The sequence below is a fragment of the Mytilus californianus genome, unplaced genomic scaffold, assembly GCF_021869535.1.
Source record: "Mytilus californianus isolate M0D057914Y unplaced genomic scaffold, xbMytCali1.0.p SCAF_17, whole genome shotgun sequence".
Taxonomy (NCBI): Eukaryota; Metazoa; Mollusca; class Bivalvia; order Mytilida; family Mytilidae; genus Mytilus; species Mytilus californianus.
Window position 1 is genome coordinate 2,600,359 of NW_026262659.1, and position 18,682 is coordinate 2,619,040.

General features: G+C 31.8%; 1 protein-coding gene across 1 annotated transcript in view; it reads left to right on the top strand.

Moving 5' to 3' along the window:
• Positions 1-6,030, top strand: part of LOC127726237 (ankyrin repeat and KH domain-containing protein mask-like) — a 45,418-nt gene extending 39,388 nt beyond the window's left edge. The window contains exons 7-8 of the mRNA XM_052233544.1: positions 535-588; positions 3,181-6,030. Coding sequence (XP_052089504.1) covers positions 535-588; positions 3,181-5,936 — 2,810 coding nt within the window. The 3' untranslated portion in view covers positions 5,937-6,030. The remainder of the gene's footprint in view (positions 1-534; positions 589-3,180) is intronic.
• Positions 6,031-18,682: the final 12,652 nt, after the last annotated feature.

Consider the following 18,682-nt stretch of genomic DNA (forward strand, 5'->3'; position numbering starts at 1 on the left):
CGTTTCGGAGCACCTGAGATCACCCACGTTTTTTGGTGGGGTTCGTGTTGCTCAGTCTTTAGTTTTGTATGTTGTGTTTTGTGAATATAAGTTGTCTTTGATCTTTTCGTTTATTACCATGGCGTTGTCAGTTTATTTTCGACTTATTAGTTTGAATGTCCCTTTGGTATCTTTCGGCTTTCTTGTACAGTCTTTTCAGATTGGATCAGACAAAAATGTTCATTTTGGAATAAAATTTAATGACTAGTTTGACTTGAAATCTCTACGGATTTGACACCAGTTGTTTGCTGTTTATGTCGTTTCGTCCAATCTTTTTGCAAAATGAGAAGTTGTTTGTGTTTTCTTTTTTGGCCGAACAAACGATATTGAATGGCCTGAAAACGTTTGAACATTTTTTTACGATCAAAGGATAAAACTTTACGAAAATTTCACAAAAAGGGAAGGCATCTCTTTAAAAGTAAACGATTATTCATTTTTCCCCTTTAGAAACCAGCTTCAATTACGGTCTACATATATTATACTTTTTGTTTTCAGTGATGGTTTTCATCGTTCTCTGGACAAAACGAAAACAAAGTGAACGTGAGAAAGGTAAACTGATATGTAATAAATATTTAAGTTTTAGTTGCAGATCTTTGATAGTCTCTGTTTAATTTATTCATATTCTTTTAGGCTCAGGAAATATGGAGCGTGACATATTATAAAGACAACTGATTGTTGTTAAAGACCGTATGTTGACCTTGAGATTTCGTTTGCTTTTTTGTGTATTTAGGTTGTCGTCTTATTTAGATGTACTCCACATTTATATTTCTCACTGATAATGTAGCGCGTCTGTTAAATCATATGAAAACTACCAACTCTCAATTATTATTAATATTGTTGACATTGCCCAAATCCACGTCTCTCTGTATTTTTTGTGATGTTAATGTTGAACTCTATTTTAAATTACAGTCATCGATATTGGAGAATGAAACGACAGAATGTGTTTTCGGTTTACCAATATTAATTCGATCAATGCGATCAATAATTGCTTAGTTATTTATTAAACACTTATTTAAGAGTAAAGGGGTTTCTCTTACTGATTTTAAATGTACGTTCTATTATGTATAATGTATCTTTTATTATTCCATTGATTTCAAGGTTAAGACTAAAATTGGTAGTAAAATCTTAAATAAAATTAGTAATCTCCCATGTAGCCGTTTGTCTACTCCAAATTAGGAACCTAGCTATTAAACCAAGAGTTCCAAATGGTAAAGTTGAAATCATCCCTTCGTAAATATTACGGACGCCATCACGAGTTGGTTGACCGCTATGGAATATCCGTTTCCAAATGATAGCTGATATGTTCCTAATGTCGTAACTACAATCCCGTACCCTTTCCAAGAATGTGATCTACCGAATTAGACTTGTTATCGGGTTTGTACTAACATGAGCAACACGACGGGTGCCACATGTGGAGCAGGATCTGCTTACCCGTCCGGAGTACCTGAGATCACCCCCAGATTTGTTGGGCTTCGTATTGCTTAGTCTTTAGTTTTCTATGTTGTGTTTTGTGTACTATTGTTTGTCTGTTTGTCTTTTTCTTTATTAGCCATGGTGTTGTCAGTTTATGAATCGAAGCAATGAATGGGAGAGATGCATAACTGTTATTTATGAAAACTTTATATAAAAGATATATAGATAAGATGTGTATATGTTTGTATAACAGTTAGTTATAAATACGTTACAACACTTCTTTCACAGTCTCCCCTTAGACAATAATAATTATTAGCAAACAAGTTCCTGTGGCACGAGATATACAAGATTAAAAATTATACAGAGCTGAACTTCAAGTAAGCAAATTCTGCAAATTCCTTACTACAGATATAGAGTGAATAGTTTTATTCATTATACAAATAGATATTAAACAAGTACTCAAGTACCATTTAAACTGAGATTATCAGTTACAACATGACAATCTAGAGTATTTATACTATAACAACTGTATCGTTTGAAAATAGTGATTAGTTATATGTGTTGTATAAAGTAGGTGTGTTAGATTAATCTTCGGAGGTCATCTCAATAGTTAATTAGATGGCGTCTTGACTAAAATACACACAGAATTCTGATATATATATTACCGAGTCCATGCATTGTTAATAGTTTAATTAAGACTTATTGTAATTTGAATATACGTTTTAGTATGTTATAAATCAAATGTGAGAATTTGAGTCAAATCGGTGAACACGAATTTGACAGCTAATATCCCTTTTAATCAAAAGTAATTTTTTAAAATTTTATAACAGCAAATTTGTATTAAACAATGTCCGTATGTTCATGCCAAAACCGAACTTCTAGTTAAGGATAACAATAATAAAAACCGCAATCATATTAATTTGATTTTATTTACAGTATATTTATTTTATATTTTTTATACTTAAAACGTTTTATATAACGTTTATTCAGGGGATGCATGCATAGTAGGAGACGCTTACCCTGTCGACAAATTTGGTTGCACTCCTTTTTGATTGCGATTCCCTCAGTTTTTATTTGTTACCTTGAACGGTCTCTTCTTATTCGATTTGCGAGATTGTAATATCGGTAAACTACTGTCACCTACATTTATCTATTGTAAAATTGTATGTTTCATCTGTTATTTTGTTCTTTGAATTTTCTATTCTGAACCTACGACAAATATGTAACGTTATTTTCATGAGCAAATAAGAAACAAAAAATACAGAACTCCGAGGAAAATTCAAAACGGAAAGTCCCTTTTCAAATGGCAAATCAAAAGCTCAAACATAATCAAACGAATGGATAACAACTGTAATATTCCGAACTTGGTACAGGCCTTTTTTTATGTAGAAAATGGTGGATTAAACCTAGCTAAACCTCTCACTTGAATGACATTAAATTCTAAAATAAAATTTTATTATATTGACAACAATGTGTAAACAATACAAACAGACATAATAGGTAAAAATATCAAAAAAGGGGTATATGAGTCAACATTGTGTTATAATCTTAATCACTATAAAAACAAACAAATATGTCAAAAAAGAAAAAACAAAAAGGCATATAGACAAAGCACATAACCAAAAAACAAAAATTAGCCATAACACAATAAACTCCCATTTATCGGTATAACTTATTACACATGTAAGTAAAAATAAGTACAAGTTATGTTTCATTTTTTTTTTGTAGATAACCGGTTGAAAAAATACATCGTGTTCAGTGCTGAATGGAATGAACTTACAAAAGCAACCTACAAAAACAACCTGTCGAAAGTAAAAAAAGAACTTCTCAAAGACGTTAATAATAGCGATATGGCGATATCAATGAAAATAGCATGTATAGCAGGATATACTTCAATTGTAAAAGTAGTCTTACCTCAATTTATACTCAAAAACCTTACCACTTTAGACGACGAAGGTAATACACCTCTATTGTATGCAAGTATAGCTGGTAAGCTCAGCATTGTCAAATTATTTTTGAAAAATGTTAATGATAGTAGTAATAAAGGCCAGACGCCTTTGATGAATGCATGTAGATATGGCTTTATTGAGATTGTGGATCTTCTTCTTACCTACGGGGCTGAAGTTAATGTACAAAATGAAATGGGCGAATCTCCTTTGAGTCTTGCTTGCCAACATGACCGTGGTAATGTTGAGGTTGTCAAAATACTTCTTACCTACGGGGCTAAAGTTAATGTACAAAATGGAAAGGGTGAAACCCCATTAATTTTAGCTTGCCAATCTGACCGAATTAATGTCATTAACAAACTTATTGAGGCTGAAGCTGATGTGACTATATGTAACAATGCTGGTGAAAGTGCGTTAATGTACGCATGTGGAAATGGTACTTTAAATGCGGTACGGATTCTTAATCGTACTAAATGTAGTGTTAATGATGTTGATACAGCAAAACGTTCTACGTTATTACATGCCTGCAGTTCACTTTCTCCTACTTATCTATACAAAACACTAAATATTAAGAAGAAACTAGTAGCCATACTTTCAGGAACAAGCAAATCAGTTTGGTCTAAACGACGTTCTGTTGTTACAAGATTCCTAATAAACAATAATGCTAACGTGAATATGGCGGATGAACGAGGAGTGACACCATTGATGCTTGCATGTCGGGCCAAGTGTGAAATAAGTGTCGATCTTCTTTTGACAAATAAGGCCGAAATTAATGTAACTGATAACATAAATAGTTCAAATGCTCTTTTGTGGGCAATGCAAGGAAACCCTGATATCCATATGATAAATATAATTAAAATGTTAATACGAAAGGACGCTGATGTTAACATTATCGATGCAGAAAAGAATACTTCTCTTATAAATGCATGTTATAAAATTATTGATGTTAATAGAAGTGAAGAGTTCCTGGCAATGATAAATGCTAGTAGAGATTATTGTGTACAAATTGTTGATTTATTACTAAGAAACGGTGTTGACGTTAATGCAAAAAACAAATCTGATGAAACCTCTTTAATTGTGGCTTGCAAAGGTGACCATGTGGATATAATTGAGAGACTCATTCATGCAGGAGCTGACTTAAAAAGAGACGCTTTCAATGCATTCTGTGCCGCATGTGAATACGGTTCTTTTGAATCGGTCAAGATTTTATATCAATTCAAGACATTAGATATAATAGATTCAAGCGACCGTTCCTTGTTATTTCACGCATGTAGTGCACTTCATTTTAAGTCAGTTTGTTCCCCTCAATGTACTTCGCTTATTGGTTTCATTATTGGTAAATATGGTGACGTGAATAGAGCTGATAACCGCGGCACCACACCGTTAATGCTTGCATGCCAAAACAATTGTCCGAAAGCCGTGGAGGAATTGTTAGCAAATGCAGCCTCCATAAATGCAGCTGACAAAATTGATGGTTCAACAGCTCTAGCTTGGGCAATGCGGTGTAAATCAGAGAATGATATAATAGCAGTAATCAAAATTTTGGTAAACCAACACGCTGATGCTCACAAAAGTAATGACCAAGGATTTTCACCTGTAATGCTTGCATGTGAATCAAATGAGAAAAAAATAATACAGGTGTTTCTTGACAATGTGCAAGATGAAGACAAATGGAAACCTCTGCGCGTGGCATGTAAAAATAGTTTGAAATTTCTATACGAGCAGGAAAAAAACCCGAAAGAGCAAACATGTCCCGTGAAACCATTGACCGTTGATATCATGATAACTATAATAGCCGATTTAGTCAAATATAAGCGTATAGAAATTCAACGAGTACTCGAAGCAGTCAATTCCCAAAACGACACTGACTATTTCGAAAACGAGAACAAGGATGACGAGTCTGACAGAAATGCGATTAATGATAACAACAGCTCTGACAATAAATTGTCACCATTATGGAAAGCGTTCGAAATTAACAATATGAATTTAGTACGATTGTTAATCGAGGGTAATGTTGACATAAACAAATGTAATGGTAGTAATGTCACACTATTAATGAAAGCATGTGAGTTAGATGAGTCATATATCGACATATTGAAATTGCTAATTAAGAAAACTAATGACATCAACGCACGCAACAAAGAAGGCCAAACTGCACTTTTTATAACGTGTAACAAAAGAAATCCTAGCTTCAAAATTGTTCAATCTCTATTTGAAGATCAGTCTCTTGAAACTCCAAATTGTACAATTGGTAACAATTTCAATCGAACACCTTTGACGACACTTTTTCGCAATTTTGATGAAAAGAACAACAATTTTACTGACATTATTATCTATCTTATTAATCATTTCCCTGTGGGATACGATATTGACCATAAACTCTCTGAAGACAAAACGTATTTGTCGTATGCTTGCAAATATGCAAGTTATAAAATAGTACACTGTCTTTTACAAAAAGGAGCAAAATTAAATGATTATTGTATAGAGATCGCTAAACAACGAGGTGATACGAAGATAATTGGTTTGTTACGGTCTTAAACTGTCAAATTTGAATAGCTACTTTTATTTTGAAGTGCACGATGATACAACATCAACAATATAAAGTTATTAAAATATAAACGTGTGCAGCTTATTGTTTGTCTATTATGTTTATTTATTTCTATTCCGTTAGATTTGGATTTTCCCTTTTCTGTTTCCATCATTAGAAACTGTGAAACAAGTTTGAAGTCTTTGTGTAAGTACTGCACGGATATTTCTTTGTCGGTACATGTATCAATGGTGGGGTTCTATAGTCATGTATAAGTCCGATACTTGTAGAGTTTGTATCTAGGAGCTCATAGTCATTTTTAAGTACAACACATTCTGCATAGTATGTCCGACGTACAAAGACTTAAATCAGTATTGCATAAAATTATTCACAGTGATCAAAACGGGTATGTAAAAAACAGATATATTGGGTTTAATATTAGACAAATCCAAGATATTATAGACTATTCAGAAAAATTCAACGTTGACGGGGCAATTCTTTTTTTTAGATTTTTCAAAGGCATTTTACTCGTTAGAATGGGAATTTATGTATATTGTTCATTAAAGAAATTTGGCTTTCAGAAATCTTTACTGAAGTGGATAAATACTTTCTATACATATATAAAGGGATGTATATTAAATAATAGGTGGATTTGAAGACCCTTCAGCATTGAGCGCGGGATCCGTCAAGCGTGTCCCGCGAGTTCTATAATTTTCGTTATTGCTGTTGAAGTTTTAGCCTGTAGATTAAGACAAGATAAAAAATTTAAAGGTTTTCAAATCAAACTAGATAATAAAACCCATACTCTAAAGTTAAGCCAGCTTGCAGATGACACCACTTTATTTTTAAATTCAAAACAAGAAGTCTCATTAACTTTGAACATTATATAAATTTTCGGATCACTTTCAGGCATTAAGCTTAATCGAAATAAAACAGAGGGGATATGGCTCGGAAATTTAAAGTCCTGTTAAGATAAAGTTGAAAACATTAAGTGGACACAAGAACCGATAAAAGTATTAGGGATATATTTCGGACTTAATAAAAATGAGTGTAAAAAATTAAACTTGCAAAGACAATACGAAAAATCGGAAAAAATAATTAAAGATTGGAATAAAAGAAAATTAACTATGTTAGGTAAAATAACTCTTGTTAAATCACTAATCCTACCAAATATAACCTATGTTGCATCAGTAACAGAAATTGATAAAGAATATCTCGCAAAATTTAAAAAAATAATATATAGTTTTATATGGAATTATAAACCAGAAAAAGTTAAAAGAGCTATAATAAGTAAAAATTATCTTGCTGGCGGACTTAAAGTGATAGACATAGATAAATATATAGAATCCATAAATATTAATTGGGTAAAAAGACTCATTGATAATGAAAACTCATCACCCAATTGGAAAGTCTTACCAAAATTTTACTTAGACAAGTTTGGACAAGAATTCCTTATATTTAAAATGGACTTTAACAATATTAATTTGATTAATAAACTAAAATATATTGTTCCAGAATTTTACTTAAAAATAATCATGGATAAACTCAAAATCTGAAAAAGAATCAGATCGACTAACATATAAGCATATCAGACAGCAACTAATATGGGGCAATAAGCATATCAAATTAAATGGTAAATGTCTTATTTTCAAAAATTGGATTAACAGCAAAATTTTATTTGTAAATGACATAATTGATGATAAAGGAAAAATTAATCAAAATAAGGTTTTAAATAAACTGTCTTGCCATGCTAATTGGTTTTCGGAATATACTAAATTGATGAAAGCAATACCAAAACAGTGGTTACAAGAGCTCATAAAAGAAGAGTCAATTAAAACAAAAGTCGCTACCGACTCCGAATTTAAATTCAAAGATAGAGATGGAAAAATGGTACCAATAAAAACATTTTCCTCGAAAGATATCTACATCTCGCTTTTAAATAGATATTGAGAGAAAGCAATAGGATTTCAAAAATGGGACAGAATTCTAAATTTAGATAACAACACAAGGAAAAGAGAACAAATGTTGTACTTTATCTTTAACTATATCCAAGATAATAAACTGAGAATGTTAAGATGGAAATTTCTACATTACATTTTATCAACCAAACAATTACTTTTCTCTTGGAAAATAACTAAAACTCCTTTATGTAATATATGTTATGTCATTGAAGATTATGAACATTACTTTCTGACATGCAAATATCTAAAATCATTTTGGAATCAAATAAAACTAATACTAGACAAACTTAAAATAAGACATCATATAATATCACTTGCATCACTTTTGTATGGATACAAGATAAACGATACAAATTATTACAATATCAACGATATTCTAACAACCATACTTTTTACTATATATAAAGTATATTATATATCCGAGCAGAAAACAAAACAAATTAATATGTTTGAAATTTTTAAAAATGAACTTCTCCAACATTACGAAATATTGACAGATAAACAAGGCAAATATAAAAACTTCTACAATTTGGTTGCAGAAAAAATTAATTTATCTTTTTAACTAAGATTTATAATATATCATAGTAACTATAAGTATGTCCGACGTAAGTTCTGACTAAGGCCATAATGCTACTGGTGATGATCATCATGATACAGATTTGACTACCAATGGGGCTTCTTCACTTTTAACGTCAGCTTTAAACAATGCTTTAGAAAAACAGAAGGAATCGTTCATTAGCCATTTTGAAGCTCGGTTAGGCAAAAGTACGAAAGCAGCCGGTGTCGACCACTATAAATTACATTCAAGAGCGAAGGAATCACGATTCAGCAAACGTTTTGATAAACTTTCCGGCATTGAAAGCTGTTTATAATTTGGTAACATTATTGAAGTTGGTAATATTATTTCCCAGGAAAAAGAAATAATTTTTAAGCGAAATTAGATCCTCAAAATAGCCGGTAAACACGGTTGGGACAGGGTAAAGGAATATTTGGACAGTCCGTTGGCAGAAAATAAAGAAGATGCTACTGATTTCCGTACTGCTATTTCTAGGGCTACTAAAAAAATCAAAACCGTACGACAAACCCGATACTGGAATTAGAGGTTCCAGTCGAGAAAAAATTTAATTCCAGAAGTTTTTTTGTGGCCAAAGAAATATACAAGTGCTTCATTGCAATCAACCGGACACTTCATTTGGAACTGTCCTAAAAAAGTATCCCTACAGCCACATTTGGTGATCAAAACACAATAAATCAAAGTAACTCTCAGATCTCTAGGGTTTAAATTAGTGTACAATCTATTACACATTGTCATAACCTGAGAGATTTTTAATTCAAATTTGAGTAATTTAATCAATTTACTTATAAGATAAATTATTATTATTTACAAAGTAAATTTACAGCAAAAATGCATTCATCATTTTGGTAAAATGTGCTAAAAATGATTTTATAAGGATGCTAATATTGGTTATAGAATTCCAGTTCTTTGTAATCCACCTTCTGTTTTTAAAAGTAATAGATCAGCTTTACAACACTCAGAGTTTTCTGTAAATTCCATAATAGAAATAAATAGTCCATTTGTGGTTAATTCACTTACTGTTTTGATGAATAGTTTAGGCAAAGAAAGGTTGGTTTAAGATTTTAGACATATTAATACATTTGTTGAAAAAATAGAGTTATATTTGAAGGGGTGAAAGAAGCTATAACTTTGTATTTGATAACCTACAAGTACATATAGAAATTTTCAGTAATATTGGTAACGTGGCCGTTATAGGTGATCTAAACGGTGGTGTAGGCCAAGAACCCGATAACATAACAGGTGATGTTATAGACAAACAATTACAAGACAACATTTCTTTCATTAACTATGTAAATGATGATGTATTTTTAAACAGACACTCGGAAGATATCAAACCACCAAATAATTTTGGCCAACGCATCCTGCAGTTATGTAAAAACTCTGGGCTATGTATTTGTAATGGAAGATTTGGTAAAGAAATTCAGAAAACAACGTTTAACAATAAGAATGGGTGTAGTGCAATAGACTATATGTTAATTTCACAAAATATTATGTTCAATATTATTAATAGTTTTTCTGTTGGATCATTTAATCATTTTTCTTGTCATGCACCACTTGAAGTTGATTTTAATCTTACTGATAATATTGTTAAAAAAGACCAGTGTAATTGTTCTAACCATGTTTGTGATATTTTTAAATGGAACAAGGGGTGCGAAGATCAAATCAGAGACAGTTTATTGTTGAACACTCAACAGTTTGAACACTTACTCACAAATATAGACCAAATTAGCGATATTGATTGTTGCGTGGAAGAATTGAATAAACTTTTGAAAGATATTTGAACAATACACAAAGTCAGAAGTAAAATACAAAAACATTGTGACTCCTGCCCTACAAGTAGAAAAACACGTGACCAAAAAGATGATAAACCATGATGTACAGATTAATGTTAAAGTTTAAATAGAGACTATATAGGGGCTATGATGAATTTTAATAGATACCGGTCGAATGAAAATAGACTACATTTTAATTTAGCCAAACAAAGATACAAACGATTGGCAAATCAACTGAAAAGACAGTATAAAAATCAACAGGGGAATATGTTATCTAAATTACGAAAAAATAACCCTAAACGATTTTACAGGAAATTCAAAAAGCGCAAAAAACTTGTTACCCATACGCTTACTGTGGAAGAATTTGAAAAACATTTTAAAAACCTGATTTCAAAAGATGTCACTACAGAGGATCAGCATAGTGATTCTACCCCAGAGGCTGTATACGAAGAATAAGACTCTCCTTTCACAGATTTGGAACTTGACATTTCTATAAAGCCTTTAAAACGTGAGAAATCCACTGGGTATGACAATATTATGAAGGAATATATATTAACGAGCAGAAACATTATCAAACCAGTATTGTGTAAACTGTGTAACCGTATATTGAGTGCTGGCGATTTTCCAGAAATATGGGTTAACAACATTATAATACCAGTTTACAAAAAAGGACCAGTAAACGACCCAGGCAACTATCGTGGTATTTCTCTCGTATCACATGTGGGTAAACTGTTCACATCAATTATTAACCCCAGGCTTACCAAATGGAGAGAAAAACATAATATAATAACCGATGCACAGTTTGGATTTTAACCATGTTATGGAGCAACTGATGCCAGCTTCGCACTCCATTCACTAATTTCTAAGTCTTTGCGTAGTGGAAAACGATTCTATTGCTGTTTCGTAGACTATAAAAAAGCATTTTATAGTGTATCCCATTTCAAATTGTGGTTAAGATTAAACAGATGTGGTATAAGTGGAAACTTATTAACTGTTATTAAATCTATGTATGCCAAATTCAAATGTTGTGTTTAACTGGAAGGACATTTTTCAAATTTCTTCCAAAGTAATGTTGGATTGATGCAAGGAGAATCATTATCTCCTGTTTTATATTCTTTGTATATTAATGACATTGAAACATAGCTTATAAGTCCAGGTTGTCAGTCATATGAGTTAAAGATACTTAATTTATATTTACTTATGTATGCAGATAATACAGTTTTATTTAGTGAAACTATTGATGATTTACAAAAGATGACAGACAGTGTAAACATATATTCTAGGGAGTATGATTTGGATATAAACTTGTCTAAAACCAAAATTGTTGTGTTTAGAAATAGAGGCCTCGTTAAAGCGACTGAAAAATGGAACTTAAATGGTGTTGATATTGAATTATGTGATGAATTTACATATCTTGGCATACTTTTTAAATACAATGGTAACTTTGTATATACACAGAAAATGTAGCAAACCAGGGTAGAAAAGCATTATTTAGCTTATATAGTAAATATTGAGAAAGTTCACTTAAGCTTTTTAAAACGTATATTGAAAGTTAAAAAAACTATTGTTAATTATATGGTATATAGTGAATTAGGTAGATACCCGATGTACATAGAGAGATATTGCAGAATGCTAAGATATTGGTGTAAATTATTGAAAACAAATAACTGTATTTTACATTCTTGCTACCAAGAAATGTTAGAAAGATCGATATTAAAACCTCGTGACAAACAAAATTGGGCATATGAAATAAGACACATATTATTTCGTTATGGTTGTCAAGATGTATGGTTACACCAAAATGATATTAATGTTGGTCTGTTTTTGCTAGAAATTGTTAATATAATGAAAGGTAGTTTTGTCAGTGAAATGAATGCTTTTTTCAATGAGTCATCAAAGTGTAATTTTTGTAGATATATAAACGATCCAGGTACTTTACAATTTTACCTACAAAAACCTTTAAACTATGTGTTTAAGCCATATATAAGTAGATGTAGATTGTCTGCACACTGCCTTAACATTGAAACCGGTAGATTTTGTAATATTGAAAGAAAAAACAGATTATGTAATATGTGTGATAAAAATATGATCGAAGATGAATACCGTTATATTTTAGTATGTGACAAATATTTTGATATAAGGAAAACATATATAAAACCATGTTATTGGAAAAAACCATCTTGTTATAAATTTATACAATTATTGTCTGTTCGTAACATTAAAGAGCTTACCAATCTAGGTAAATACCTTTATTTAGCTTATAAGATTCGTTATTCATAATATAATGCTCATATTTCATTATTTACATTATTTGTTGTCATTCTCCGCCGATGATACAAACTGTTTGTAATTATAAAACATGTATGTAATTATTCACTGATGCTATCATATTTGTATATGTAAATTCTATAAGCTGTATTGCTTATGAATAAAAGACTATTATTGTAAATTCTAACGATTTTTCGTTTAAATTTGATATGAAGTCTGGTTATTGCTATATAGACATTCACTCTGGCCATCAAAAGTGCTTGGAAATATAGCGAAACATTAAGACATTTTACTTTTACAGTTTTGCCTTTAGGACTTTTCAGTCCGTCATATATTAACTAAGGCAGAATGCGTTTTAGTTAATTATTGGAGATCATTAGGATTTCCTATGGTTGTTTATTTAAACGATATTATGGGAAATGCAGAAAATTTTGACATTTGTCCCAAATATATAAAAAAAGTCGATTTTTTTTTACTGCTTTATGGTTTTATTGTTAATACATAAAAGAATATATGGGAACCAGTACAAGTGATTTGATTTACGAGATTGTACTTTAGAAATATCAAATAAGAAATTACAAACATTGACAGAGGCTATTTCAAATTAAGTTGAAGGTAAAACATATTTTACTTATAGAATAGGTTTATTTCTCCTCTAAAAACCCTTTGCTAACACCAAAAGACAAGAAAACAATTGAAAAGATTTTTTTAAAAGGTGCATCGTATAATACACGCATTATAAGCAAATAAGGAACGAATAAGTAACAGGGTATTAGCCCAGCGCAAAAACGGTAACATGCGCGCTTTAAGAGTAAGTTCACCTCTACGAACCACGAACTAACACCAGAGTCAAAAAAAAAAAACGCGTTAAAAGGGTAATTTCACCTCGATAAACCAAGAACTATTACCAGAGATAAGAAAATAAAGCATTAAAAGGGGGAACATATTAAAAAATCGAATAAGTAACGAATAGGTAACGAATAAGAAATAAGCAACGAATAAGGAATAAGGAATAAGTAACGAATAAGGAATAAGGAATAAGTAAGGAATAAGGAATAAGTAACCAACTTGACGACCCTACATCATAACCATGGTAAAAATAAGGAAGATATAGAAAGAAAACTAAAACATGATGCCGACACTATAAATAAATGGTGTTTCAACAACAAAATGGTAATAATCCTTTAAAACAACTTCTAGGCTGGTTGGAATGAATCAAAACAGCTCTTTGATAGGTCATAAACTAAATATATCAATACAAGATAACCGAATAACATCTGTTGAAACATAAAAGCTTCTAGGCATATATATTGACAAAAATTTAGACTGGAAATTTCAAATTGGTCATGTATGTAAAAGCATAAGTACACGTATTGCACTGTTATCCTGAATTAAGAAATATCTAGATATTAGTAGTAGAAAATTATTTTATAATGCATATATTCTGCCCATATTTGATTTTTGTTGCTCAGTATGGGGAAATTGTTATGCAGATGGAGTTCAAAGAATTGTTAAGATGCAGGAAATAGCTGCCAGAATTATACTTGACGCACCAATACCTACTGTAACTTTATTTAAAGAGCTGAAATGGTTAAATTTCAAATCTAGGATTTCTTATCATAATTGTATATTCTGCAAATAATAATCTAGCTGTAGTGAGGCCTAATACAAACTCGATGAAAAAATCATTCACATACAGCTCCTCAATACTTTGTTTGTTTTCGATCTATGAGTTTGACTGTCCCTCTGGTATCTTTCGTCCCTCTTTTGGAATAAACTACCAAATGAAATAAAACTATGTGAAAATCTAGGTACTTTTAAAAGAAAATGTGTAAATTTTTTTTTAACTATAAATGATATGTAACAACTCTCTAACTCTATCATGTCTTTTAAATGATGGTGTATAACGTATTATTCGTTTTTTTTTATTTTTCATTTTCTAAAGACAATCTTATATATATAGCATGGAAGTTTAGTTATATGTTAAAAAATTGTAATATCTGAATTATTTGTTCTGTATGCTTTTTGTGAGGGCCTCAAGGTAGATTATTGAATGCTAATTGAGTCACCCTCTTTAAATAAAGTCTATATTATTATTATTATTATTATTATTATTATTATTATTATTATTATTATCATTAAGTTCTTTTATATAATATATATCTGATGCATTTCGTTTTCATATCAGAAATATCTCAAGTTAATCATTCGTCTTTAGAAGAAAGCGATTATATGAAATTGTTTGAACGATGATTTATTTCATATACATGTTGAATAATTATAATCACAACAATATTCTAATCAGGGATCATTATATTAGTCAGTGGCGGGTAAGGGGATGGGAGGTTCCGTGGGGTGGAAACCCCCTATTTGTTTGACAACTTATGTTTTTGTATGGGGCATATGGTTGGAACCCCCTTTCTATTTGACTTGAAAGTGTTGGAATCCCCTTTTAAAAACGGCTGGATTTGCACCTGATTAGTGGATAATATTAACAAGCTCGAACATACAAAAAATAGCATGAAAAATATACATAGACGGGTGTATGAAAACACAGATTTCGGAATAAATACTTCACTTTGAACACCATAATCCATAATTGAGTATTACTTATAATCTTTGTAAAATCTAAGCATGGGGGAAAATAAGGGCGAAATGTTTGATCTTTCAATTTTAATCATGGTGCTGTCTGTTATAGTATCTCAATAATTGTATATGTAAAACTTTTGGACTATGTTTAATTCTTGTGCTGGCTTTATCGCTTCAAAAAGATCATTATATAGGCATTCATATAATAAAGTAACTAGACAAATTTTCTTGAACACATGTTCAATGCAATATTCAGTTAAAAAATGTAGATGGTGACGTTCCCTTGTCACCATCTTATGGTAAAATTGAGAATGGAAATGGGGAATGTGTCAAAGAGACAACAACCCGACCATAGAGTAGACAACAGCCGAAGGCCACCAATGGGTCTTCAATGCAGCGAAAAACTCCCGCACCCGATGGCGTCCTTCAGCTGGCCCCTAAACAAATATGTATACTAGTTCAGTGATAATGGACGTCATACTAAACTCTAAATTATACACAGGAAACTAAAATTAAAAATGATACAAGACTAACAAAGGCCAGAGGCTCCTGACTTGGGACAGGCGCAAAAATGCGGCGGGGTTAAACATGTTTTTTGAGATCTCCCCCCTCCCCCCTATACCTCTAGCCAATGTAGAAAAAACAAACGCACAACAGTTTATATATCCCAACTTGTTCGATTCGCTCGTGTTTGTAACATCAGACATCTTATACGTTCAGGTATTTCACATCCAATCGTTTATGGTAATATTCTTTACAAACCACAAAAATGTCGGCATTCACCTCAAAAGCTAACCAAACATTTAAACAGACTTATTCAGATGGAATATAGTTACGATACTATTGTCAGGTCATTAAAGATGTTTTAACACATGACATGAGTAAAATCTCTTTGTTCTTACTGTGCTTTAATCTGGATAATGCACAGCAAAGGTGTGCATAAACTACCTCAGATATACTGCACAGTTCAAAAGTACTCTTACCTTTAGGGGCGGACCCTGGATTTATGGGGGGGGGGGGGGGGGGGGGGGGGGGTGAATAAGCTGCAGATCAATCAGATTTTGTTTAGATGCGACATGTCTTCAAAAATTAATACAGTAGAAAAAAAGGGGAGGGGAAGGGGACGTTAAAGATTGAAAAGTGAAATATTTTTTTCTGTTTACTCGGTTACTTAATCTTTTTAATTTAGGTACATCTCCACATGGGAAGGTCAACAATTCATATGTATTACATATGGATAGTCGACCTTCCAATGGATAAAAACAAGTGCCTGTGTACATCTCTCATCGGTCCATCCTACGTTGTTCGGGTTAATTAGGGTCACTCGAACCGTGCAGATTAAATGATATATACCGACATGCTTGGTCAATAACTATAACATATCTTGGAATGAATATTGATTCACTTAGGGTCTTTGCATCGGAAATAAACACATTTATTCTAAAACCAAATTTGGACATGATACGGGTTATGTTCTTCTGAGGTCTGGAGCTGGCATGTCATTTACTGCTTTTAGTCCTTTGTCCTTTGTCAATTTATGTATCATTGTCATTTTGCTAAGTTTCTTTTGTAACCTATTCTGACATCGGACTCGGACTTCTTTTAAACTGAGTTTACTGTGCGTATTGCTGTGTGTGTGTTTTTTTTTTTACATTGGCTAGAGGTTAAGGGGGAGGGAGATCTCACTTAACATGTTTAACCCCGCCGCATTTTTGCGCCTGTCTCAAGTCAGGAGCCTCTGGCCTTTGTTTGTTTTGTATGATTTTTAATTTTAGTTCATTTATATGTTTTGGAGTTTAGTGTGACGTCCATTTTCACTGAACAGGTACACATTTTTATTTAGGGGCCAGCTGAAACCCGCCTCCGGGTGCGGGATTTTCTCGCTGTGTTGAAGACCCACTGGTGGCCAGTTTTCTACTCTATGGTAGGGTTGTTGTCTCTTTGACACAGTCTCCATTTCCATTCTCAATTTATTTCATTTTAAAATTTAAAAAATTATTTGAGTTATCCGTCTTTATATGGGATATGCATTTACAATCGGAATAACAATTGTGTGAATGTATATAGTGTACGTCTGTCTTTGTAATGGTTTGTATGTCTGTTATGGGGTCCTGCTATTAGGTTAATGAGGCCTTGCTCACATAGAGAACCATCATTCGGTATGCTATTCTTTCTCAGAACACAATACAAACGAGTAGGATAAGTTGTTAAAGGGCTCCTTCTTAGGCTCCAACATTTTGTTCAAAACATTATTTGTGCATTATATGACTTTTTTTGTCATTATACTTTAGTTTATTTCATTAATTCTTTTTTGTGTCTAAATGATTGGTGCATATGATACTTTTGACAATTAATGCTTAGATTTGGCTAAACTTGTTATCCTACATATTCATATCCAAAAGTTATAGCTTACCTGATTACATTATATAGATATAGGAAGATGTGGTATGAGTGCCAATGAGACAACCCTCCATCCAAGTAACAATTTATAAAAGTAAACCATTATAGGTCAAGGTACGGCCTTCAACACGGAGCCTTGGCTCACACCGAACAGCAAGCTATAAAGGGCCCCAAAAATTACTAGTGTAAAACCATTCAAACGGGAAAACCAGCGGTCTAATCTATATAAAAACGAAAAATGAGAAACACGTATGAACTACATAAACAGACGACAACTACTGTACCTCAGATTCCTGACTTACGACAGGTGCAAACATTTGCAGTGGGATTAAACGTTTTAATGGTACCAAACCTTCTCCCTTTTCTGAAACAATAGTATAACATCACAACGTAGAAAGACATACTATAAAATATCAATTGGAAAGGCTTAACTCAATCAAAAAACGCAAATAAACACACAATGAACGAATAAATTTGATCTGTGATACCAGAGACATGATACCTGAATGCAAATACATAGTTAATAAAAATTATAAGGGATAAATAATTAAGGTCAAAAGTAATTAACAGGTTTAAACAAAGTTAAAGTATGATACCACTGTGAAATGTTAAACAATATTTAGAAAATCATCACTTTTGAAAAAACCTGCGTCAAATTATACATCGGTGAATGAAAATAATTTTGTTGTTAAGTATACTTCTTCTTCTGTGTGTATAAAATCTAACGTTTAGGAATAAAAAGACATTTCTTTAATATCAATAAAACTAATCTAACACTCGGTACATATGGGGTGAATATCAACAATAAAACTATACAACTAGTGCTAGATAAAACTTCCAGTACAGGTGCAAGAACAGTATTTAAGGAGAACTGAAATAATTTCGATGTTCATAGTACGAAGAAGTGAAAATTTGTAGTAATTCCAAATAATCAAAGCTGGTATATAGACAAGATCCATGTTAACATCAAATAACAAAAAAGCATTACAAATAGTATCAACAGGTCAAATCAGCAAGAAAGTACGATTTGAAAGTACTAGCAGTTACTGACAGCTAGTTAAAAGCCAAAACAATTAATAATAAAAAATCATGCATCAGAGACTAAAATCAACTAAAACACATTCCAGGGATTTAGTATTTTAACGTCATGAACAGTCAAAGAAGACATGACTTGTGCAATGCCAAAAATA